We start from the raw sequence: 26,014 nt of genomic DNA on the forward strand, positions 1-26,014 counted from the left end.
GAGAGAGCTGTGGCGGCCGAGGCCTTATCGGAGAAATGAGTGGCTCGACGGGGGTTGTGGGTCGGCGGCTTCTGTGTCGTCGAGGAGAGGTTCGGCGCCTCTTGAGGTGGCCACCGAGGAGAAGGGGTGACGGCACTGGTTCGGCAACAGGGATTTTTCGCAACTCACAAGTTTGTCTTCTCATGTACAGGTAAGCACGTTTTATAATGGTAGGTGATAGAGAATTAGAGAAACCCTAGAAGAGCATAGACGTGCACGTGCAAGAGAGTGGAGACGTGCATGTATAGAAGATACTAGGCAACAGAGTTGGATTTTCCACTAGGATGCTAGCGAAAATCACTGAGAAAAATATGGGTTTGGTGGTTTGAAGTTTTCAAACAGAGGCTGACAATGTGATGAGGTTCGGTGACTAGAAGAAAAAAATTAAACTTTAAATTTCAAAACAAAACCGTAGTAACATAATCTGATACACTTTAGAAATCCTTATTAAAACAAAACTCTAACAAACCATAAATCGCAACTATAATAGAAAATATAAAGATAAAGTACATATAAATTTTGGTAAAACTATAATCATAAAAATATAAATTCTAAAAATATAAGTTTACTAGGAAAAATTACTTATATACCCTAAAACCAAAACTGGTATATCACAGTCATATATACCGTGAATCTACGTGGTTTCTAACACTGCCACAAGGGGTTTTCATTGTATAAAACTACACCCGATATGAAGTAATGTTGAAATTGCACGAAACTCAATGGACAATTCAAGTTTTCATATTGTAGGAGGAACCAAGATTATAGAGGATATATGCTCAATAATAGCGAAAAAATGGTCATTGCATGGTAATCTTTGCATTTTTCATGTAGATTAGAATTTCTAAATTTCTAATTACATACTTAATTCAGTGAGGAAACAACCATCCACCTAATATTTCTAGCTCTTCTAAACCTTCAGGCTTCTGCTTGTTTCCCAAGAAAGCAGGCAAAATGGGAAGAAAAATTAAAAATCCAAAATGCTTCGCAACTCACAATTCTTGATTAAAAAAAAAATATAGGTTATATAATCAGCCAGAAACTAGGTTAACAACTCAACCATTGATACAAAATCTCTAAGACTATTAGATACTAATTTGGTTAAACCTTTAACCCTCAAAATCATAACATTCAACCTCACTTTTGAATCCGACATCCACAGCAGTCCACTCTATCGACACTGACCCGATGGTAACCCTTTCTTTTTGAGTTGTTTCACTTATCTGTCAATATTCAATAACTTGGCATCATACTCATACATAGTACCAACGCATTTTAATCCAGCCTAAGTCCCTCGATGACTTGAACTCATGACAGGATACCAATTGTTAAAGGCTAAATTGGATACTAATTTGGTTAAATTTTTTTAACCCCATCATAACAAACTATAGTCTAGACCTAACTAAGTTCTCATTTGCTTACTAGAGGTTCCTCCAATTCCACGGGTTCATATGTGATAATATATCTTGAAACTCAAAAACCCCCATCTCCCTTGCCCACATTTCTCAGCAATCAAAAATGCTCCCCGAAATTTTTTTTTTTTGTTTTATGAAAATGTAAATAAAAATAACCAAATTTAAAATGATCGTAGTCACCAAATTTACTCATTATTCACTTCCAAACCCCTTATCTATATATATTTTATTTTCATAAGGTATGAGGTATTTTTTATAATGAGTAAGGTATGGGATAGTGAATAATAGCTGATGATAATAATTTTTCAAAATAAAACGACAGTTTCAGAGATAGAGAGGGAAAGACCTGAAGAGTCAAGACGGGCGAGTGGGGGGTTTGCGCTGGTGAAGTAGGGTTTTTCAAAAAGGGGAAATATTTCATGGCTTGGGAGAGTTGGGATAGTTAACAGACAAGCGAATAGAGCTTGGGGCCCTTGCGTTTCGTGGCTTTTTCTTTCTCGGCGCGTTGGGGACGGAGACTTATGAGGGTAAAATGTGCTTTACGGGTAGTCAAAGATTTCAACTCACACGTGCATGGACGTGGCGTGGAGCCACGCGTGTTTGGTGACTGGTGACTGATTGATGATTATCTCGGAGAAATTATTTACATCAGTCTAAAGCCGCAGCACCGATGTGTTAAGTTGAAAAAATATATATATATATATCATATGCATAGTATGCAGAGAGTGCGATTGATGTATAGTTACACTCTTATCCCCATTTCTCATTATGATATTATCTTAAGTTTTTTTAATATTTAACGGCATTATATTATTATAAGCGTAATTTAAAACATAATATTATCACAAGAGTAGTTATTCATGGGGGTGGAGAAGAATCTCAGCAACACAGAAAAATATATCAATTTGCCTAAATTGTCTTCATCTTGGAGTTTACAGACCCAAAACCCAAGTAATTCTCGCTCGAAAGAGAGTGAGGTGTATGCGAGTCAATGTTGCAATAAAGAGTATGGATCACACAGCACGATCTTGAAGGTGCAATCCATGTGTAATTTTGACTGTTTTCTGTCATCGAAAGTCATCTACAACTAATTCAATAGGAGGGAGGCGACAAGTGAACGCCACATGTGCATACAACAACACAGTTCTCATGTATTGCACTTGGTGAAAGTTTAATTGGTGGAGATGGAGGAATAGGTCATGGTGACAGCCGACACTCTTTGAATTAGAACAAGGGAGGGAGGGAGGGGGCAGTGGAAGAACAAGGGTGGGTATTGTAGCACTGATGAGCACAAGCATCTTGGACAGAGGTAGATGAACTTAACGAGAACTGGTTTCGTAAGAACGAGCAAATATGGAGGATAAAAGATACAATAGTCGTTACCAAATGAAGGGTAAATCAAAATGGAAAGCATGGCGATGACCGACGGGCATAGAGGCCGCAGGGCTCCCCTAAGATCTACCGAATGAATGTTTATTGTCGAGTTCATCAACTTCAATTTTAATTTCAATCCACTCAAGTAATCTATAGTTTACACTATGGGGCTTGTACTGTTTGTGTTCTAGAAAATCATGCTGCAAGAATACCTCCTATTTTTAAGACATACAGTTACTTTTAAATTATTTATTTTCCCCCTAACATCAATTAATTTATAACCATATTATTTTCTTCAAGATAAATGATTGTTATAATTGTGAGTATACAGACGTCGCACAATCACTTTAAAAAAAATAAATACGAGATCCACATGAAAAAAATTAATTAATTTTTTAATAATAAATTCTTCTCTTTTTCAAAACAACTAGATGGTACTTACGCATTTCCGTAGCATTACTCTTTCTTCAAAGTTCTAGCTCAAGTGTATCGTACATCTGTATTATGGAAAAGGTATGTCCGGTAAAGAATAAAGATGTCCTGCGCACGACATGGTGCCCCACAACATGCTCTCTCTCGTCTCCTATTTAACTTCAAGTGAATCAAAATTCAACTACTACATCCTATCCTTTACGTTATAGGTAACTCAGAAAAAAGAACGCAATATGAATCCATTGGGAATAAGGAGGAAAAAAGCGGGAATAAGAAAACTAGAGAATTGCAGTGACATTATTGTCCCAACTAGAGGTATCGACATCTGCTCTCTTAAAATTAAAAGGGTAGATCAGCATGGGCTATGTGCTACCCTTTTAATGTAATCTGAAACTTGCCCACTTGAGGGAGGGAAGACAAAATAAATAAATCTTAAAGCCCTGATCTAGTTTACTATTGGGAAAAACAAAAAAACAAAAACAAAAACAAAAAAACAAAACAAAACAAATTTCTTAAAGGCCTTTCCCCAAAGAGAAGGATCCTAATGATACAAAGGTAGTAGAGGGGTAAATAGAAATGGACATCAAAGTGAACTATTTTCAACATGCCTGCTCCTGTTACCACTTGTGGAGTTGCAAAATACATTGATTGGCCAAAATACATAGATAACATATCAGCCAATCGTTATGTAACACAGATTTTGATTGCTCCTATCTAGAATTACCAGTCACAGATCATTAATACAACAACTTTTACAAGAGATGCAACCCTACCTCAAATCTGTTCCAACTCTCGGGGAAATTTCAAAAGAAATGGTGAAGATAAACAGCAACAGCCTAGTCCATCTTATCATATAATTTATAGACAACAAAGGAAGGTGCTCTATCGTAATCCTTCCTTTTACAAGGCATGATACATATCATTCTTAGTAGAGACATTAGCTAAGCCCCACCTACAAGGTAAAGAATTCTAATGTAGCCTTTTTTTCAAAAACTTTTTGGGGCCAACAGATAAAATTCATTTCAAATGCGAACTACCTTCATAATGAGAAAGTTGCGTCTCACAGATGTCTGGATGCATCATCATGCATCTGTTGTGCAGCCCTCACATTGGGATCATCCTGCCACGAGGAAGTTTTACCCACTGTAAGTCCTGAAGTAGAAATAGGATTTTACAGAATTGTAAGAATAGTCGAGCAAACTTACTCGAATGCCATAGGTGAAGCCAGTTGGTGTTCGGAAAAAATCCATCTGTCCCTGCAAACATAAAACCCCAATTTGTAAGAGAATGCCATATGAACAGGGTAATATAGAATGATAATTACGTCTAGAATCATTGGTGCTATACCAGCCCATGCATGCTTTGAGGAGCATTGTAATAACCATCATGGCTTGGTGCTATTGAGTTCAATTGCCCCTACAAATGTGAAACCCAGATATCATAATGAACATCATCTATGGTGCACTATCACTAGTTAATTCATTGTGGCCATAATGTATATGATGTACCAGCCCCTGAATGGTCTGCTGATTCCCATAGTAATTATCACGTGTTGGTGCCATTAAGTTCAGTTGTACCTGCAAAAAATAGAACCGAGTATAAATCATCAATTGAAAAAGAAGTTCGTAATGTGTGATAGAGACGGAACTATAGTGCATCATACCATTCCTTGCATGCTCTGTTGTCTGCTGTAGTAGCTATCAAGGGTTACTGCTCTTGAGCTTAATTTCTCCTACAAAATTCCTCAGTTTTAATTTCTTTGTTTTCCCAATAGCATTCTATGGCACAATCCACTCAGTAGCATCAGGACATTTCTGTGCTAATTCTACTGGGTGCAATTGAACCACATATAAACTCGTTATGTTTTTTAATAAGTAAGAAGAACAAACTCATTATTTGTTTTATAGGTAAGAGCAAACTCATTATTTCCAGGATAGATACAAATTAATGTACATAATTTAACATAAAATAGTCATTCTTAACGGGCTAAGCCATTCATGAGAAGGGACAAACCATTTGCTGCAAGCTGTCTTCTGCCCCAACAGTCATAACATCAGATTCAGGGTTCACCTACAATATATGAAGGAGGTCATAGTTAACAAATATCACATGCATAATGAAATAAAATAGCCAGTTGCTGTCAATTACTAACCTTTCTTTTCTTTGTTGGATTCCTTTTTTTATTTGTCTTCCCAGTACTTCTACTTTGGTTGTCTTCTTCCATGCAAAGTAGAATATGAGTATCTGATGTGCCAGCTTCTTCGAGGCCCTTAGTAGAATTATTCATACTCACACAGCTTCCAAAAGCTTCATCTAGTGCATGGATTGCAAAACTGTAACTCTCCAAAGAAAGAGATCCCTCTTCACTCAGTTTCATCGCCCGTTGACATAAATCGTTGTATCTTTGCACCCTAGATTGCATTAGTCCCGATTCTTCTCCCAACAAATGCTTGCTCTTTGCATCTTTCGTCCACCGTTTCAAAATATACTGGGATGGAATGGCAGAAAGGCCACACATTTGAAGAACAATCATTGCATGTCGACAAAGATAACCTTTGTACTCATACAGTCGACATATACAGGAAATTTCTGATTTCATTTCATTCCATATAACAATAAATTCTTGACTCCCTTCAAATTCTTGAACTCGGAAAGTAGTTATTGTGTCATCTTGTCTTTCTTTTTTAGGATGACAAGCAACTACACCTAGAAGCTCAACCTGAAATTTCTTGAATAATGCATGTGTGTACACCCCTGAAACACTCTTCTCCAGAGGGGAAGGAGATTTTAATGCAGGTGGTTTGTTCCACGTGTCAGAATCTGCTTTGGCTTCCTCTTCATACCGATCTTGTATAATTGGTTCGTATTGTTTCACAAATTCTTGTATGGTGGTCTTCTTGTGCACATACTTATCAAAATAGGAATTTACACTTTCTGACCGCTGAACTGTGGACATCCCAGCCAAACACACATCCTTCATATATGTTGGCACCCATAGTCTACGATCTTCATATAGTGACTGCATCCATTCATCTTCTTTGAGTTCAAATCTATTAAGAATTTTCCACCACCTTTTTTCAAATTCTTCATTTGTCCATGACTGGAAGATGCATTTTTCAAATTTTGCCATAAAATTTCCATGCTGTTTGATTACGTGACCAAGATTTTCAGAAACCTTCCCCAATATATGCCACAAACAAAAGCAATGCTGAGCATCTGGAAAGACCTCGGAAACAGCTAATTTAATGGTTTTGTCATGGTCAGTGATCATTACTTTCGGAGCTTGCCCACCCACTGCTTTCAGCCATGTTCGCATTAACCAAGAAAATGTTGTTGCACTTTCATCTGATATCAGGGCACATCCAAGCAACATGAATTGATAGTGTTGGTTCGTCCCAACAATTATAACAAGAGGCATCTTATATTTGTTCTTAACATAAGTAGTATCAAATGACACTACATCACTGAAAGTCTTATAGTCATGCCTACTTTTGGCATCAATCCAGAAAAAATTTTTCAGTCGTTGATCTTCTCCCAGATTTACAGCATAAAAGAAATTGGAATTCATATTTTGCATCTGTGTGAAAAAATCAAGTAAAATCTTGACATCTCCTGCTTCTAGTGCCAAATTGCGACCTTTTTCGAATGGGGTTTTGGGGTCATTCTTGAGACCAACCACATTTTTGTATTCAGCAAATTGTCTAGCCATTGCAGCATACATCTTTCTTGTTTGTTCACTCACAGCCTGGGCTGGTAGTAGCTCATGGTTATGCTCCTTCATGAAAGTATGTATAACCCATTTACCATCTGACCTTCTCTTCACATGCATGCTTGCTTTGCAGTCTGTCTTCGCACATGACCGTCGACCAGTTGCATTTTCCAAATCTTGCTTGTTCTGTTTAGCACGTGGTCGATTGCAGGATTTGTCATACTCTCGCTTGGTCCCATATCGAGAACAAGCAAATTTGGCATCAATAAATTCTCTTGAAGTCTTTGAACGCCGGCTGTTTTGTATCGCAGTGTTGAATCCCATAGACCGAGCATATTCTTGATAGAATGAATAAGCTTCTCCATGTGATTCAAATTCCATACCTGAAAGTGGCTCAAGATTCATATCCTCTTTAAACACTACCATATCCACCGTGGGAGAAATCAAATCTCCACCATCTTCAATGCGTACCTCAACTCCAACATCAACCATATGGTCACCCTCTACATCTCCATTATGCAGTTTCTCATCAACATTCAAGATGTTATCAATTGCATTTGGTTCTTCATCTTCCTTATCATGCTCACCAGAAGGTAGCCTAAGATCTATGTCCATGATGAGAATAAACCAAATCTGGCGAACTATTATCGGATGTTACCTGAAATGGGGAAAGACAACAAGGTTGTGTTAATGAGACTACAACCTAAAAGCACACAATTAACAATGATTAGAATTATAACATGACATGATTGAATAAAAGTATCTAATCTTCTTGAGTCGTGCATGAACTTCAATCTTATAATAACAAAAGGATCCCAAACAATAATGATGGAAAAAGTAGAACTACTTTAGAACCACAGAAAATCAAGTATACCAAAATCCCTGGCATGTTCAACTCCAGCTAAGTGCACCAAGGGCCTCTAACTTCTCACCGAGCTGTGATTGACATTATCTATCAATATTATGCGACTCTAGTCTCTAGCCACAATAGGCTCACACACAAGTGAGTGCAGATTTGGGAGCGTGGTTCAAAGTTTTAGACTACTAGGCTCAGAGCACTCAAGATTTTCTCGTAACAGGAATTCACCAATCCAACCACAAATAGACAAGCACAACCAGTCAAGGACATAATTCGTTTTATGTATTTAAAATAACTCACAACTGGGATAAAAGAAAACAATAATCCTTTGATTCCAAATCTGAAAAATAACAACTAACTACCTTTTTGTATAGGTTTCAGAAAACAAGTCCCCGTTTTTCATACGAATAAACTATGTTAATTTTTTTTATTCATGATGATGCAACTTCTAATATACATGTTGGGGTTCATACCCGTGCACACATATATATGTTTTGATACACAATTATAGACAAAACTCTTATAACCTTGATTCTTGACAGTCTGCCACTTCTTGCTCCAGTTCACATTATCACCTTTGACTGTTAAGTGGATCTCTTGTGTACTGAACATCCCCTTTAATCATTAATGAAATCTTTATCTTACTCATCAAAAAACATCCTGAGACCTGCTTTGTGCTTCTCATTTTTTCCATACCTTAGGTTTTGTGTGCTGAGAGGAACTTTCATATCACTACTGAAGTTAACGTGTTTCCATTCTGCAGCAGGAAATTATTAACCCAAATTAGGTGAACAATGATTCACCGCAATACAACAAGATTTAACTGAAAATGTTGTCTATAAATAATTTTGATGCTTTCAAATCCATTGTCAAAACCAGAAAAGCGAAGCCCTCTTTCAGTTTCCACGTCCACATATAACTTTCAACCTACTTCTTTTGAACTGGCATAAATGCGGATTCAGCAAAAATTCTTGGTTTCAGTTCTTCAAGGCATGAACCTCCAAAATTTTAGAAAGAATCACTTTCATATTTATTTAACAAAATGAGAGCTACCAGGTTCCAGTAAAAATCTCATACAACTTTAGAAGAAGACAGCTTTTCCACATCTGGTGGTGGAAGGAAGGTCCAAGACTTAAAATTTGATCTTCTTACATAAAGGTAGTGCCCAAAAAATCTACAGCAACCTAATTACTCGTATCATTTGGCAATCAACACCAACTTACAATACAAGCTTCTTGTAATTTTTGTAGCAAAACAATACATCAATTTGATGAAAAGACCATAAAGAAAGAGGATGAAATTTGTCATGTCCATTCTGAGCTATCAAACTCAAGGCGGGTAGACTCATAAGACTATTCTTATAGAATTTAAAGACAAGCACCAATTGCTACTCAAAACACTTTGACTTTACTTCATCACTTAGAATAGCAAGCCCAAAGGATAAGATGCCCACCCTGAGGCCCCTACAAATGTTATACAAGTCCAAGAAGAAGACAGGCACTGAGAAAACATATTTACATGTGTCCTTCATCCAATATGAGAGCCGTTTTTCTCCACCAGAATACACATTAATGATCTTTTAAAATCATTCTTTAATTTGAGAAATTAAAAAATAAATGAGTTCCTTCAGTAGATTTTTACTCACCCAACCAAAGTTGGGACATGTATCTATATAGATAAACTACACTTCAAGACATCAGCAATGATTCGACTTATGAGTCTGAGTAAGTCGACTTATGATTCGACTTATGGACATGTATCTGATCACCACTCACACACCTACAATTTATAAGTCTGAGAAAATTACCCTTAGCTTGAAATCCAAAAAACACTTATGAATCGGCATTGGTAAAAAATTTTTTGATAAGTAATAATATTATATATATATATATCAATAGGAGTAACCAAGTACACTGGACATATATAAGAAAACAAACACCTAGCCCATACAAGAGAGCCCCTAATGACTCAAAAAACTCGGCATTGGTAAAATGATTCAACATTTTCAGGAATGCAGCGACAGAAGACTATAACTTTTTTTTTTATCGGTTTTTTCGAGGGGTGCAACACGAGGACTTCCCAGGAGGTCACCCATCCTAGTACTACTCTCGCCCAAGCACGCTTAACTGCGGAGTTCTGATGGGATCCGGTGACAGAAGAATATAACTAAACCTTAACTATAAGGAAAGTGCATAGCTTGGAGCATATAATATGATATGATGGGTAAGTTCAACACCTGGTTGTGCTGTTTCCTGATATCAGTGCACAGACTTAGAAAGTATATGACACGACAGTACAAATGCACATTATTTAGTTATACAGAACATCTCCATCATCCATTCAACCTTGATAATCTTCTTCAGATTAATCGGTCTTGAAGTTGCCAAAATAATCTAATTCAGAACCCACTATTTTAATCAACCAGATTGATATCAATACTACATACAATCTAAAACTAGAAAACAACGCCACGTTTGGCTTGCAAGATAGTTTCATCTCTTCTCATCTCAAGATCTAAACAATCCAAACACAAACACTTTTCAATTTTAAATTTTCAACTTTTTCATCTAATCATTACAACTTTTCCAAATTTCTAAACCAAACACAAAAAATAATTTAATTTTTTCAAATCCCAAAATAAAAATTATATTAAAAAAATTATATTAAAAAAATTATATTCTAACAATATTTTAACTTTATAATATTTTTATTCAACTTTTTCTCTCTCATTTCCCAAAAACTCCATAACACATCTTAACTCGAATTATTTCATTACTATTTACAACTACTTTATTATTATTCACAAATTTCTCATCTCATTTCCTCTCAACATCCAATCGATACCTAAAATTACCCATTTATATATTAACAAGAGGTTTTTAAAACCAGAATATCTCTCGAAATCTTGAATATTCATAAAAGTAGACAAGCGTAAATTAAGAATATTGTCATTAGATTTTGATAGGATCATTGCATAAACGTACACTAACGTTCATAAAAGTGCTGAATCGTTCACGGTTCATCGCATGGTACTCATATTACTGATGTAAATTCAACAAGGAAATAACTACAGGAATAAAAAATTAATATGCTGCACAGTTCACATTATCTAGTCTGACAGTATTAGCCATGGCCCCAACTCAGCTCAATAGTTTCCCTATTGGTTTCATGTGGTAAATGAAAACATTAATCCCCTCTCCTTTCCCAGACATTCTCAGCATGAAACAGACCACCAATCAAATATATCTAAAGACAACAGTATCACACATAACGACCACCGAAATAAACGAATTTCAGTAGAAAAGAAAAAAGAAAGATAAAGAAAGGTTAGAGAGAGAGAGAGAGAGAGAGAGAGACCTAAATTCAAGTATAGCATCTGGGAAGAAAAGCCGAGAAGCAGGGGGCGAGTGGGAAGGCTTGCGCGTGTGGAGAGGAGCGTTTGTGTTGAAATGGGGGGAAATGTTTTTAGGGTTTGTCCCACGCACGCTGAGCGAGTGGCTGTGGCGAGTCAATTTTGAGGATTGGATTTTGTTTGTTCGATGGGTCTGTCTGTGTGTGTGACTCACCGCCTGCCTCCCTCCCTCCCTTTCTCACCCCCCAACCAAAACAAACAAACAAATAACATGCAAAAAAAGAGCTTCTCACTGCAATTATTATCACTCTCCACCCGAAGAACACCAAGCTTCGACTGGAACAAGATGGGTTTGAGATTGCGGGGAAAAAAAAAACAAGAAACAACAAATTGAAGAGTGACCGAGAGCGAAGCAAGCAAGCAATCTCCTCCTCCCCAAAAAAGGAATTAAAACTCGATCTCTTTCTTTCGCTATTGGGAAATAATGAGTAGCTCTTAGGGTTTCGAGCTTTCGGAAGCCCCTCTCTTTTTCCCTCTCGGAAAATCGGAGTCTCACAGCCGCCTCCTCCCCGTGCCTCCACTCGCCGTTTTCACGTTTTCTATACACACGCGATCGCGCGTGCCTGCCCCTACTTTTTTTTTTTTTTTATTTGGATAACTACTTCTGTTTTAAAACTCGCGTGCTTGCGTGCGTGTGCGTAATTTTCGGAAGAGGAAACCGTTGGGAGTTTTTTTGACTTTTTTATTTTCGGGTAGATCCAAAAGGCAAAATCCCAATCGCTAGTGCTGTACAAAGAATGACAAGTGCGTGGGACGCGTGGCAGATGATTTTATAAGATTTGTGTGTAATTCACTTCCCAGTTCTAAGAAAAATATTGCTTAGCATACCAAATGGCCAACATTTTACATATTTTTTTAATTAATTTAAATTTCATCTAGTTTTTAAATTCTCTCTCGGACTATTTTTATTCATATAAAATGAATAAAAACAAAAGATAGATGGATAAAGCGTATCAGATGAAGAGTGTGTAGGCTGCTCACAAGTCTCTTACACAATTAAGATATTTCACAATCCAAAAATACTTTCAAATTATAACTTTTTCGAACTAATTATTAACGTCGTGTTTTGTGCATCTTTGAACTATATTCCAGCAACTCAAGTCTTTAAGTTTTAACCTACACATTTAAACAAACATGAAAAATGGAGCTTTGGTGGTGGTTGGAGAGTCTCTGATATTAAAGTTAATGTAGTTTGTGCGTAAATTTAGAGAAATCAAATAGAGCTTTTGTACATGAGGATTGACTTTTATACTAAGTTTTTGGTAGAAATAGCTCATCCCTGACTTTGGGGGACTTATGTCATTTTCACTGTTCATTTGTCAAAATTCTTTAATGCGGCGTGACTTATAGAATAGCGTTATTAATACAGCGTGAAGTTCAGGTAATGGTGTCATTAATGTGGCATGGTTTCTTGGCTCACTTTACCTAGAAGTGTTTCTTGTTAAGCCTCTTCATGCTTGCTGTCAAGAGATCACAGATTTTTCATATTTCTCACCCATTTGCTTAGGCAAGTTCCTGAGGGTAATCTGTCATCGAGGCAGTGTCAGGCCGCGAGTCCTATCCGCCCTTACCGTTTACTTTCCCTATGCGTGGGCTGTTTCGCGAGTAGGTCCTGCTCATGGACCGAGTATTCTACAAAGACTCACTGACTCCTTTTAGTGAGGGGTCGTTGGGTCTAACTAAGCTCGACCAGGCTCTCTTACTTTCTAGTAGTCTCTCGTGAGCTTGTTTTAAGGACCGGTAGGGAGAAAAACCCTCTCACATGAATCATTACAACTTTTCCAAATTTTCAAACAAAAAATAAAAAAGAATTCAAATATTTCAAATATCTAAACAAAAATAATATTATAAAAACTATATTTTAACAATATTTTAATTTTATAATATTTTTTATTCAACTTTTTCTCTCTCATTTTTCAAAATCTCATAAAACAACTCAAACTATTTCACTACTATTTACAAACTATTATTATTCACAAAATTTTCATCTCATTTTACTTTTCAAATTTGTCTCAAAAAGTGAGAGATAGGAAAATTGGTATAGGTAACTCGTCAAAATTAAGTACAAACAAACTAATAGGAGGGGGGCTTGAGCTTTGCTCAAGAAACAACTTGTGTAATAAATCAAAGGGAGGAAAAGGAGGTCCACCAATCTTTTTCCATGCAACTGGACAGTGAGTCCAAAGAGAATGTTCAACGTTCACATTAATACCCGATTCCATTACGATACAAGAAGAGACATACCTACCGTGATTGCTGCCGATAAATAGATGCAAGCCCACCATAGACGACTAAACATATTACAAAAATGATATTTGTGCAAATCTCTTGTATTCATTTTAATAAAATGGATAAATCTATAATTTATATAAAACAATATTTTTTTAATCATAAAATCTATTTTTAAAAAAATATATATATACGAAACTTACGCATTATAAAACTGTATCTAATTATTAAGAATGTATTTTGCACCACCACTGATAGACTCAATCAACCTACACAAAAAGAAGTCTGAGGGCTCGGTGGGTAGGTAACTTTCCGATTCCTCAATCAGTATTTGGAATTGTGAAGTAAGGATTCAATAAGGTCGTAGAGCGTACATCAAATCATTAGATGATGCCTATTATATAAGCATTGAATTGACCAATAAAGATAGTGTAATTGCATGATTTTCTTCGATGATCTTTTAAGGTGGTGTGTATTTGACTTTAGTTAGGCAATAACCGTATAAATATACAATGTTATCGGTGAGTATCTCGGATATTGGAGTTGTAAATGAATTAGTCTGTTCAATAGTTCACTCAGTACTCGCTCGGTTAAACTCGAATCAAACTCGACTCGTGAAAAAAGAAGCTCATTCGTGAAAGTAAAAATTCGCCTGATTTGTAAATGAGATATATCTGACATAACTCAACTCGACTAAAGCTCGTTAAGGCATTGCTCGTTTATGTTCGAGTCAACTCGTTAGCTTGACTCGATTAAAACTCATTCATATATTGAGAAATATATACATACATATATATATGTATTAGCTAGTAATGTAAGCATACAACTTTTATAATTAAATATATAATATGTAATTTAATTACTTGTGTCTATATAGTGAATATACTTCATACGTATATTTTATAATTTATATAATATTAGTCAATAAAATTTAATAATTTCATATACTAATATGCGAGAACCATCTATGAAAAAAATATATATATATGCTATCATATTAAGTATATGTATTAATAATATATGTAGGCATACAATATATTATTATTTTGAATAAATATCAACTAGTTAGATACTAATTATTTAAAATTTTTTTAAAATTTTATAATCAATAGAGGTTCTACTTGTTGGTTGCATAAATTTAATATTAAATTATTTATTTATTTATTTATTATTAAATCTTATTTAAAAAATAAAAAATAAAAAATTCGAGTTCGAACTCGAGCTCCGCTTGAACTCGTTTGTGGGATGAGCTCGAGTTGAGAGTTAAGTTTATCGAGTCGAACTCGAACAAAGAATAAAAGAAAATTTTGAATTCGAGCTCGAGCTTAAACTCGAGTATTTTGAGTCAAGCCGAATTCGACAAATCAAAGATTAACTCGACTCGACTTGATTACATCCTATTGAACACACATCCTTACGAGGAAGACTCGAAATTTCCTCAACGGTCATATCCTTAATAGGACTCAAGTATCTTGGCGGCATCTGCTTAGGATTGCACGTTGAGGCCCTCCTTACTTCTCGTTCATTGGGCTTATTGCCCATGATTATTGGGCCCTAATGAGGTGGATCGAGTCTAGCCTGATTGGGAGACTATTTGTTCCTCCACTAATATTACTCAAAAAAATATACGTATGAATGAGGAAATATAGTCATATTCTTGGATCTTTATAATGAAGAGAGTGATTCAATATAATGCCATTTATTCATAACATCTTTCTTCTTGTAAAGAATAAAAGAAAAAAAGGAAAAATGGGGTTTATAACTATTTGATTATATTTTCTAAACAATCTTTAACTACAATTTGTTACTCAAATATTTTCAAAATAAAAGAAATTTATGAAATGAAAGCAAACATAACTAAAAAAAAAATCATGAAATGAAGAGTGGACTCTAGATGAGTCATACACCTATAAATTATAAATTTAATTTTTTAAAAATAATTTACAATTCCAACACATTGTTGAAGTGAGTTTGGATGAAGTATTATTGGCGAATTAATTTTTATTATAACTATAGTGAATTCTTCAACAAATGAACTATTTAGAAAAAAAGAGTTATATTACATATAATTATTTTTACGTATTCCTTGAATACTCTATTAATGTAATTGTTAAAGTAGTTATTTTATATTAAAAAAAATGATATAATCAATCTCATTAGTAACGTGTATAAAAAATACACAAAACAAAAGAATTTACTTATGGTTTAAAAGAATCTATTTGACGATATTTCATGCCATAAGGAGACAAGAAGATAGAGAAAAGTTGAGAAAAAAACAAAAAAAAAACAAAAGGGGAATTGCTTTGATCCTTTTCTTCTATATGAACAAAAAATAAATGCTTCAATACAATTAACAACGATGGGTCATAGGCTCAAACATTTCCAAAATAAATCTGAAAAAAATAAGAAAAAAAGGGGGACCAGAAAGAGGAAACAATAAATAAGATGCACCAAAAAGCTAACCTAATACTCAACAAACATGTCCTCCAAAGCTCTATGCATCATCGCCACCGATAACATCACAAATTCATATATATATATATATATATATATATATTCACATTAGCCTGTCAGAACTGACAGCGTGTCAACGCTTACTTTGCAGTTCGTTCATGTGTTTCTGTCTTTCTACTTTCACTTCCTCTTTCTCATTTTGTCCCTTTTCTCTCTTCCGCTTCTGTTTTTACTTCTCGTTAGTCATTCCTCAGTTTCTCACTCTCTCTTTGTACTCATCGACCTTCTCCTCTTGCTGGGTTTTATTTTTCTTCTTCTTTTAGCTCTATCGCTTATTTTTTTTTCTTTATATTTTCCTATTTTCCACTAGTAGCTTGTTTTATTTTTCCGGAAAAGCAAAAGAACAAGGATTTAAAAGAAAAAAAAGTAAAATTTGGCTGATTTTCTTTTCGCAGTCCTCTCTCTTTGTGGACTGATTGAACTCCTTCCATTACTAGGTTCTCATTTCTTTTTTATTTTTTTTATTTTACTTTATATTGATAATTTTTTCCACTATAAATTTGCTGTATTTTTTCTTAAAAAAAAAAAAAAAAAACTCGTTTCGGGAGTAAGACTCGAGACTATAACGGAGTAAGAGCTACCATAATTTAAAAATCGACATTCCTTTTTGTTGGGTTCTCTTGGAAAGTAATTACCTTTTGTTTTCGTATATTTAGGTTACACGGAAGGAAACTCATTTTTCTCTCTCTATCTTTGAAACTTCTTTTTCTGTTTCGTGTTGCTGGCTCTAGGTGGGTAGGCGTCTGTATTGGGGCTTTGATTTCTTTGTAGGCTGGAGGTTTTTGGGTCTGAATTAGAGTAGTTATGGTGAGAAAACACGGATGGCAGCTACCTGCTCACACCTTTCAGGTATCTGCATATAGAAACTCCGTTGAAATGATTTCGCGTGCTCATTTCTCCATATCACTCTGTCTATTCTTGATTAGTGTTCGTCTAAACCACTAATTTCTTGATGTGGGTTGTTCTTTGATTTGCCATATATTCTAGAATATGCTCCACCTTTCTTGTTTGCGTTTAACTTGTTAAGTGTTTTGTAGTGCTCAATTCATTCATGGTGCGTCCTTTTGCCCAGCATTGTTCTCTGATATTCTGAAGCATGTACTGGTTTAGTTTTGTGCGAAGCTTCAAGATCAATTACGAGCTATTTTGTTTCCCAGAGTGAAGGATGGATTGCAATTTTGAGTACCCGAGTGTTACTGTTTTTTTGTTTTGTTTTAGAGTTTATCGTTAGGCTAGAATAATCGACTTTCATCAAACCGATCAAAACGGCCCTTTGTGTATATGTTCTTCACTATATCCAACAAAGATAATGGGTAGACTTTTCCTTCCATGTTCACTTATATCTGTTTTCCTAGCGTTGTCTATATAGCGTAGCCGATATTTCTGCTCTCTGAGAGGTAATTCGCCTTTGGGAAAATACTTACAGGATTTAAAGTTAGGTCGTTTCTTTGTTATCTTAGTTCTCTAAGTAGCATTGAATTTGACTGAATGCTCTTGTTGGTTTTACTGGAAATTTAAGAAGAAATTTTTTAGATATATTTGTTTTTATCTTAAACAAAATTCTCAAACGTCTTGTGGCCAATAGTATGAGATTAAGTTCCAAAATTTCCTGAGCTATTGAACTAGAGCACCATTGGACTAGAAGCCAGTAGGTCAATTGGCGGTTTTAGTATTCCATTGGATATTTCCATTCCTCGAACATGGTCAAGCCAGCACCCTTAGGTATGTGGCATTCTTGCTCAGTATTTTCCTATCAACATTTCTGGGCTATGCCTGTTGTTTATAATGAATAGAACCTACTGATTACCTATTAAAATAACTTTCCTATCAACCTTTTTCATTTCAATTTTCTTAAAATTAAACCTGATGTCCATGATTTGGTCATTATGTTACTACGTAAGCCTAAATCTTTGAATTCTATTTACTGAGGTCGAAAACCATGGAAAAGCTGATGCCCACCAGTTGCTCTGCCAGAAATAAGCAGGTTAAGGTTAAGCATTATAGTAAGAGGGATAAGTTGTGAATTTCTTGGGTCAACCTGCTTATACTGGAGGCATTGAGTTAGGACTGTAGACTGCAGGTATTTTTTTTTTGGTAGTGCGGACTATAGACTCAAGTTATCACTTATAATTTAGCATCTATTTACTTTTTCTGTTTAGGTGTTTTCTTGTATCCTTCATGTGTACTTGGCTAACGCCCTCTTTGCTTAATTATAAAAGCTGACTGATAGAAAAATGCACGAAAGTCTGTGGTTTGTATGTCATTGATTTGTATGATCAGATTTCTTTGGGCTTCTATCATTGTACCTGATGGATCTGGTCCTTGTGACTTTCTCGTATCATTTTCTAGCTCCTAACTTGGTAGTAGGTGTTCTCTTTCATATGCTACATGTGTGCAGTGTACTTGTGCAATGCCTCTTTACTTGTTTTGATAAAATTTTATCTATCTCATCAAGAAAAAAATTGTATCAACAGAAACCGGAGATGGTTGAGGCTATTCCAGTGATTGTTATGGTTTTATCATTTTTGCTATTACTATCAATGAACTTTCAGTCTTGTTTTATAGCATGTGTTGTTTTATGGCTTGATTACTTACAATCGTCTGTAGATTTGTCCCATTTTACCGATCAAAAAATCTTCTGTAGATTTTTCGACTTACTGTTCCCCATTGAACGTTGATTAATTTCTTAATGTTCTGTGATCTTGCATTAACAATATGTATGAAAGTGGCATTTGTTATAGGTAATTTATTGGATTGTGGATGTTTCATTCTATTTGTTTTGTTTGACCACCTGTGCTTTTTAGTTGCATGTATACTAAAATATTTTGGTTCTTACATGGATAGGTTGTTGCAATTACTGTATTCTGCTTGTTAGTGGTTGCTTTCTATGCTTTCTTTGCCCCTTTCCTTGGAGGCCGAACGTGGGAGTACATTCTGGTTGCCACTTATACTCCAGTGGTATGTGATTTTATTTAATTTCCGTATGTTAAGGTCTTTTCTTCGTTTCCTTCTCCCCACCCCTCCTTTCCCCTGGCATGAAAAGATTCATTATCTCTAATTTTAGTTTAAGCTTTTGGGACAAATTGTGCTTTCACACATGAGATGTCCAATTCAAGCAATACCCATATGCTTTCCAAACTTAAGTGTCTTAGGGTTAAAAGCAATTTTATCAATAGAGTAATTAGTTGGAGCTATGAGCATTTTTATGTGCTTGATTGGATTTGGGATTTCATAAGATTCCTGAACCTAATTTTTTAAGGTGACTTTGGTCTTGATTCGTATAGAATTTCTAGTAGTATGATAATTTTTTTTATTAGCTTTTTAATGTCTTTTTTTTCTTAGTTAATTACCTATTAAAGAAAGCTTTTTTTAACCTATAAAGAAGTCTTTTTTTTATTAGTTAGTGTCTAATATTTAGAAAGAGTGAATCGGTCTATATTAACACGGTTTATTTTAGTTTGAGAATTCAAAGTTGAATGATGATAATTGAAGACTTTGGGTTACAGAAAGCATACATTCCGCCGTATGACCCTTCTCTTCCTCTTTCTCTTGCTGTCTGTTCATGTCAGTTTATAAAAACTATTGTTTTCTTTATGATTTCTTCCTTTTTTTATTTATTTATTTTTACTTATTAAAAAAAAAATGATTTCTTCCTTTTCGACACAAACTGGTTGCGATTAAAAATTAGCCTCTTCATCTTTAACCTTATCCTTTTCGAATGTACTTCTTTATACAACCCTTAAAGACATCTGTTTTATAATCGTTAGTCCAAAACCCCAACTTCCAACTCTAAAGGCTTCCACAAAATCTGTAGTAGACTGGATCTTAACTGCAGAGTATCTGAGTGATCCCGGCTTTGGAGCATACTGACTTTAATTATTATTATATTTTTATAAGAAACTGACTTTAATTATTGATTAACGCTTTTCATGTCCTTCTGATTGGAAGATACTAATGGGCAATAGCTTCATTTTACATATCTCATGTACCTCATATTATGCATTACCTCAACTATGAGGTCTTGGCATTTACATTTTTCTAGTTTCATTTTCTTTCATCAAATTTAGCAATTATGCCTAATTTATTATTCCCCTTTCATGGTGTCGCAGGCACTCCTTGTTTTCATTCTTTATGTTCGTTGTACTGCAATTAACCCAGCAGATCCTGGCATTATGTCTAAATTTTATCCTGGGGCAACAAATAAATTTAATACAAATTATGGCTTATCGGCAAAAGACCTGCCTAGAAAATTTGATGAAATTGAAAGTGGGGAGCATCATTCTTCTCCATCATCGGCTTCCAAAAGTTCTGTTGCAGGGGCTAACTCTAGTAAGAAAGGGTCAGTGAATGAGATTGGGGGAGAGAATAATCCCTTGGAACCAACAAGCAGAAAATCCTGTTTTAGATTTGGAGGAATCTTCTGCGCATTGTTTGTTCATGAAGATTGCCGCAAACAGGAAGGGGCAGCTGAGGAGCAGGGAACTGGTGAAGATGCTTTGTTCTGCACATTGTGCAATGCTGAGGTATAGGCATAATGATAAGTATGATATAGTTTTTTAAGGTCAATATTACTTATCAAAAAAGTTTGTTAAAGTCAATATTTGTCACACCTTGCAATATTGTAGTTCCTCATATTATTCTCTAGTTTCTTGTTTGACAACAATATTGAAAATTCATGTCATCTTTATAATCATGTACTTACCAAGAAATATTTACAATATTATGGTATTGGAGTCTTGAAGCTACGTATAGTTATAACCATATTGCACACTCTAAATAGAATTCCCATTTCAAGATGATAATTAATGGCCATTGAATAATTCCAAGAAATCCATATTTATACTATAAGGCCTCGTTTGGGGAAATGAGAGGAGATAAAAAATCTTTGTATAGAAGTGAAATTGTTTAAGTTAAGATGTTTTATTGAGTTTTGAAAAAGGAGAGAGAAAAATTTGAATAAAGATAGTATAAGTTAAAATATTGTTAGAATATAATTTTTGTTTTGAAATTTGAAAAAGTTGAATTTTTTTATGTGTTTTGTTTTGAAGTTTGGGAAAGTTGTAATAATTAGGTAATGATTAGACGAAAAAGTTGAAGATTTGAAATTGAAAAGTGTCTGTGTTTGAGTGATGTTTGGGAAGGATATGAGATGGGTTCCCAAACGAGGCCCAAGTCTTTCTAAAGTAACTTATTCGATATCCACTTAACCTTAACTGAACGTGAACTCAATAACCTGTGCCAACTGAACTACAATCCCACTATCACACTGCTGGCTATCCTGCCCCACCGCTACCTTTCCATCCATCCTTCCTAGTAGCTATGGTACCTTTTCCATTCTCACCTGAGACTCATGACTAAAGTGCCTGTCAGTGCACATTGAACCACACCATACTAACATTTAAATTAGAGGAGTAGTTTTAGATTTAGTGCTAGGTGGACGATGCCCACCAGTGGTGAAATTGGTGTTCCAATGCATGATTTGCAATGCCCTTGTCTCATGGATGCTTCTTATTTTTTTTTTTTTTGTTGGGGTTGGGGGGGGGGGGGGGGATTCTAGAACTCTTGGTGGCGTTGAGATAATTTTAGGTAAGTCGAAATCTTCTTTCAGTTTGTTCACCATGTGATTTCTGGAGCATTGTAATTTTAGTTTATAATTGCAGGCATTGTCTCTTGTCTACAGCCTGTGTACTCAGGAAATTCCCCTTTATTTTAATTTTTTACTCATCAAAAACAGAAAAATATTTTGGGACCTAAACTGTATATGGCTCAGAAGCATTTTGATACATCATAAAGACTAATATTTTTATAAGTAATATATATAAAGAATAAATGAAGAGTTTATTTTTATTTAAGATCATTTCAATATATGTTAAGGGTAGCAATGCCATTGCATAAATCATTTTATTCGTGTGCCGATATTCTTTTTGCCAATCTCTTACTTTTCCTGGACTTTTGAAATCCTTTTTGTTTTGTCACTTATGTGCCAATCTTCTTTTTGCTTGTCTGCTTCCCAAGGACCGTATATCTACGGAAATTCTTTTGAGCTGATAGATTGTCTCCTAAAATTAGATCCAATCTCTTGTGGCCATGGTAAATGCATGGCATGTTCTGGTGCAAAATGAGCATATGGCCATTTATCCAGAAATTGGCTGTATGCTGATTGGAGCCCTGGAGGAACAAACATTAACAATCTGCTTTTGTTATTAACCATGGATGCTTTTCGTGTTGCAGGTTCGTAAGTTCAGTAAACACTGTAGAAGTTGTGACAAATGTGTGGATGGTTTTGATCACCACTGCCGGGTATAACTTCATATTGCTCCATGTTCTTACAAGCATGTCATATAATTATATTCTTTTTGTTTTTGGGGACTAATCTCTACATATTTTATGGCTGCAGTGGCTTAACAATTGTGTAGGGCACAAAAATTATGTGACTTTTATTACCCTCATGGCCATTAGTCTTGTTTGGGTATGTATTGAATTCTATCAACGATGAGGAAAGAAAACGTTTTTTGGTGGCTAATGATTCCCCCCTTTATCTGTGGTTCAGCTTGTTATTGAAGCTGGAGTTGGTATTGCTGTTCTAGTCCTTTGCTTTGTTCATAAGAAAAGCATGGAGACTGAAATTGTTGATAGACTTGGAAATGGTTTCACTCGTCCCCCATTTGCAGCAGTTGTGGTACACTTACTGTCAAATATGCTTTCAACCGAGCCTAATTTAGTTGTTTATATGAATTTGACTAGAATTCTTATGCTAACACTTGATCTCATTTATGTAGGCTTTATGTACTTTAGTTTCCATGCTGGCATGCATACCTTTGGGTGAACTATTTTTTTTCCACATGATTTTAATTAGAAAGGTTAGTGGCCGTGAAACTTTCTGTATTACTTTTGTCTCTCATGGTGCTCTGGTTAGTCATAGAGAAATTGGTTAGTCTTAAAGATTTTAACATTTTGAAAAATCCTAGTTGGGGCTGGAAAGTTGTAAAATTTCTTCCATTTTGGCTATTAGCAAGATCAGAAAAGAGAGGAGAGGCAAAGATTGGGTTAGAGAGGAATTATTTTTAGCCATATAAGTGTTCTCATTCACCCTTTTGTTTTAGCCATATAAGTGTTCTCATTCACCCTTTTGTTTTTATGTTGAATTAGGGTATTACAACCTATGAGTTTGTTGTGGCAATGAGAGCCATGAGTGAGGTACATGGAGGAGCATCCGTCGATGAGGAACTGCCAAATATAATGTACTCTCCATCAGGGTCTGCTACAACAGGTTTGAGCGGTGGAAGTTCCCTAGGTTTGCAATACAAGGGGGCATGGTGCACCCCTCCTAGGGTATTTGTGGACTATCAGGTATTCACTATTTACTTGATTTCTTTGATAATTACTATTTAATTTCTTTTAAGCTGTATATCTTTGAGAACATTAAAGATATAATTAAAACAAATCTTAGATGGAATAGGGTCTAGAAATACTAAATCTTGCCATTACCTTATTTTTATTGTTGAGGGAACAAGCTTGCCTTTTTTAATTGGCATTACACAATTCAAACTCAAGAGGCTAACAACAACTTGCCACAAAGGACTAGCAAGGTCACAACGGAGAATAAATGATCCACAGTTTCTCCATTACTCCTACATACAACAGCAGTTTATCACTATAACCCGTCACCTTCTTAGATCTCCAACTTTGGTATTTTCACAATGCCACCACCCAAACAAAGAGTGTCACTCTCAAGGGAGCTTTTCTCCAAATAATCTTCCAGCAAAATGAAAACTTTCATGGCAGGAGTCGGCATGCATTTCAATTCAAAGACTCCTTTCTTGGAGGGGATTCACACAACCAGTCTTCACTGCCTGGTCTTAACCTAATCAGTACATTTGAGCATCAAATGAAAAAGAGAGATCCATCTCACAATCTCGTGCTGCTTTAATAAATTCATTTCCCATTGAGGGTTCTAGTAGTAGGAATGGTTATTCCATTCTAACTTCTTTCATTCCTAGAAATAGTTATTCATTTTTCCAATGGATTTTTCGTTCCGTGTACCAAACATACCCTTGGTGGTGTTCTAGTTGTGGTGTATGACAGTCTTTGTACCATGACTCCTGGACCATGCATGTAAAATTGGGTGCAAGAACTGACTGCAATGGGCTCATATTTTACGCTTTAGTTTTTTTAATATTTATTTATTTATTTTTTTACTTTTGAAGAAGAAAAACTCATCTATGCGTCAAAGTAGAAACAAACTTCTGTCCTGATTAGTGGATACTTGTTTAAAACGTGGCTACAATAGGATGAAGTTGTTCCTCACTTGGAGCCTGGAATGGTTCCATCAACTGTCGATCCAGACGCAGCTGGAATTGCAGATAGAGGGCTGAAGGGACCCAAAAGGCCTGTTCGTATAAGTGCTTGGAAGCTGGCAAAGTTAGATTCAAATGAAGCTGTGAGAGCGGCAGCAAAAGCCAGGGCATCGTCCTCTGTTCTACGACCAGTTGATAACCATCGGTTACAGGATCAGGATTTAAGCTCCAGTGGCAATATGAGCATCAGAAGTAGTGTGAGCACTGACATGGGAACAAATAAAGACATAAAGAATGATCTGAGATCATCTCCCTTGAGGAACTCTTTTGCTCCAAGCCAAGTCAGCCGAGATGAGTATGAAACTGGGACTCAAAGTGTGAGCAGCTTCAGCAGTCCAAGCCATGTTCATGAAGGAGTAACACTTAGCCCTCTACCTCAAGGTCATGGTTTGGGTCGTTTTAGTGCAGCTACTGCTTTCCCTAGCTTAGTTCAGGATCGTCAATTAACTAGTAAGGCAGCCTTACCGAATGTCAACACCTCCACATCCCATCCTTTGGGATTTGATGAAAAGATCATTCAGAAGGGAAGTAGTGATCCTTTACTGCTTTCAGCTCCTGCTACTTCTCTTCTCAGAGATGTCAAAAGAACATCTGTTGTTTGGGACCAAGAAGCAGGGAGATACGTTTCAGTTCCAGTAACAGCCTCAGAAGCTAGGAACAGATCATCCACGCAAGCAGGATTGCCAACTTTTACTGCAGAAACAAGCAGTTATAGCAGAAGGCCAGTTATTCCACTGCAAGAATCTTCATCTTCTGCAGCAAAGCCTCCAGTTCCACAAGTAGAAAAGCTGATGTACACAGGAGACTCTATCTTCTTTGGCGGTCCGCTTTTGAGTGCCCCATTAAGGGATAACTTGAAGAATGGACGAGGTAGAGAGGGCCAAGAGAGATTGGCCCTTAATTTGTCTCGGGAGTCCAGATTCAAAAGGGATTCAGCATCAAACCAGCTTCCCGTGTTTGTCCCGACAGGTTTCGAGCATCATAACCCATCATCTGGCTCTGGTTCAAAGTAGCTTCAACCTTACGATTGAACTTCTAACAAAATGCACGGACAATATTCTTCCGGTTAGCTGTTGGTTAGTGAATGGGCTGTGGAAGCTGAGGAAACCTCTGACAGGAACTGTTCCATAACTCCTAAAACGTTACATTTTGAAACTGTTGCAAACACATTTGTATCAACATGTTCAGGTCATCTCTTGCATATGAACTGCTGAAGTCATACCCTGGCTTATATCAAATCTTGTTTGCTTTTATGCGTCAGATTTAGGTGAAGTTTGTAAATGCCAACTCAGTCTTGAGTAATGTCACTCACACTCCCTAAATATTTTGACCAGAGGATTCCACTGGAGGCGTTCTTTGTGTGACTGAGCTTCATCATGTACGGGTTTTAGAAAATTGTTTCAAGATTTTTTCTCTTCCATTGTTGTGTTCATCATATCCATATGATTAGTTTTCCATTTTCCCTGTTTACTCCATTCTTTATTCCTCATTTTAATTAAATATTCCACATTTAAGAGTGTTATAATATGAATTAAAAGTTTTTAAATTTACTGCATAATTTCTAGATATATATATGTAATGATTTATGCAAATAGTTTTTGTTTTGATTTCTGATCATGATGGCCCGACATGACATTCATAGTTGGCCGTTGCCCATCATGTTTCCCACCATCC

General features: G+C 35.7%; 2 protein-coding genes and 1 pseudogene across 5 annotated transcripts; 1 reads left to right on the plus strand and 2 right to left on the minus strand.

Annotated features, from left to right (window-relative positions):
• Positions 1 to 3,849: 3,849 nt before the first annotated feature.
• On the minus strand, positions 3,850 to 11,759 carry LOC121253127 (protein FAR-RED ELONGATED HYPOCOTYL 3-like). 4 transcript variants are annotated; one of them, XM_041153056.1, is made up of 10 exons: positions 11,186 to 11,759; positions 8,356 to 8,585; positions 5,413 to 7,627; positions 5,274 to 5,330; positions 4,924 to 4,992; positions 4,769 to 4,837; positions 4,608 to 4,676; positions 4,466 to 4,516; positions 4,298 to 4,380; positions 3,850 to 4,212 (listed from the first exon to the last, which is right to left on the minus strand). In XM_041153056.1, the coding sequence occupies exons 3-9, from the start codon at positions 7,582 to 7,584 to the stop codon at positions 4,321 to 4,323; spliced, it is 2,547 nt and encodes an 848-aa protein (XP_041008990.1). In that variant the 5' UTR covers positions 7,585 to 7,627; positions 8,356 to 8,585; positions 11,186 to 11,759; the 3' UTR covers positions 3,850 to 4,212; positions 4,298 to 4,320. The 4 variants fall into 4 exon arrangements, with proteins under 4 accessions (XP_041008990.1, XP_041008986.1, XP_041008988.1 ...); XM_041153052.1 differs by having other exon boundaries at positions 3,850 to 4,380; positions 11,186 to 11,758; XM_041153054.1 differs by lacking the exon at positions 11,186 to 11,759 and adding an exon at positions 9,474 to 9,541 and having other exon boundaries at positions 3,850 to 4,380.
• LOC121253751 lies at positions 9,887 to 10,002 on the minus strand (annotated as a pseudogene).
• Positions 11,760 to 16,055: 4,296 nt separating the features above from the next.
• On the plus strand, positions 16,056 to 25,600 carry LOC121253128 (probable protein S-acyltransferase 19). The gene is made up of 9 exons (XM_041153057.1): positions 16,056 to 16,832; positions 18,828 to 18,941; positions 20,093 to 20,506; positions 22,215 to 22,283; positions 22,381 to 22,452; positions 22,534 to 22,662; positions 22,763 to 22,843; positions 23,133 to 23,333; positions 24,274 to 25,600. The coding sequence occupies exons 1-9, from the start codon at positions 16,788 to 16,790 to the stop codon at positions 25,351 to 25,353; spliced, it is 2,205 nt and encodes a 734-aa protein (XP_041008991.1). The 5' UTR covers positions 16,056 to 16,787; the 3' UTR covers positions 25,354 to 25,600.
• The last annotated feature ends 414 nt before the right edge of the window (positions 25,601 to 26,014 follow it).

This window comes from Juglans microcarpa x Juglans regia, chromosome 2S (assembly GCF_004785595.1).
Source record: "Juglans microcarpa x Juglans regia isolate MS1-56 chromosome 2S, Jm3101_v1.0, whole genome shotgun sequence".
In the NCBI taxonomy this organism is placed as follows: Eukaryota; Viridiplantae; Streptophyta; class Magnoliopsida; order Fagales; family Juglandaceae; genus Juglans; species Juglans microcarpa x Juglans regia.

What these genes read in the sequence shown, in the direction of transcription:
- LOC121253127 (XM_041153056.1), bottom strand. Translation starts at nt 7,584, where the DNA reads ATGGACATAGATCTTAGGCTACCTTCTGGTGAGCATGATAAGGAAGAT. An exon ending in AAGACAGCTTGCAGCAAATG is followed by an intron (nt 4,993 to 5,273) that starts GTTTGTCCCTTC and finishes GGAATTTTGTAG; the next exon opens with GAGAAATTAAGCTCAAGAGC. An exon ending in AACAGAGCATGCAAGGAATG is followed by an intron (nt 4,838 to 4,923) that starts GTATGATGCACT and finishes TATTTTTTGCAG; the next exon opens with GTACAACTGAACTTAATGGC.
- LOC121253128 (XM_041153057.1), top strand. Translation starts at nt 16,788, where the DNA reads ATGGTGAGAAAACACGGATGGCAGCTACCTGCTCACACCTTTCAG. An exon ending in GTTTTGATCACCACTGCCGG is followed by an intron (nt 22,284 to 22,380) that starts GTATAACTTCAT and finishes TTATGGCTGCAG; the next exon opens with TGGCTTAACAATTGTGTAGG. An exon ending in ACATGATTTTAATTAGAAAG is followed by an intron (nt 22,844 to 23,132) that starts GTTAGTGGCCGT and finishes ATGTTGAATTAG; the next exon opens with GGTATTACAACCTATGAGTT.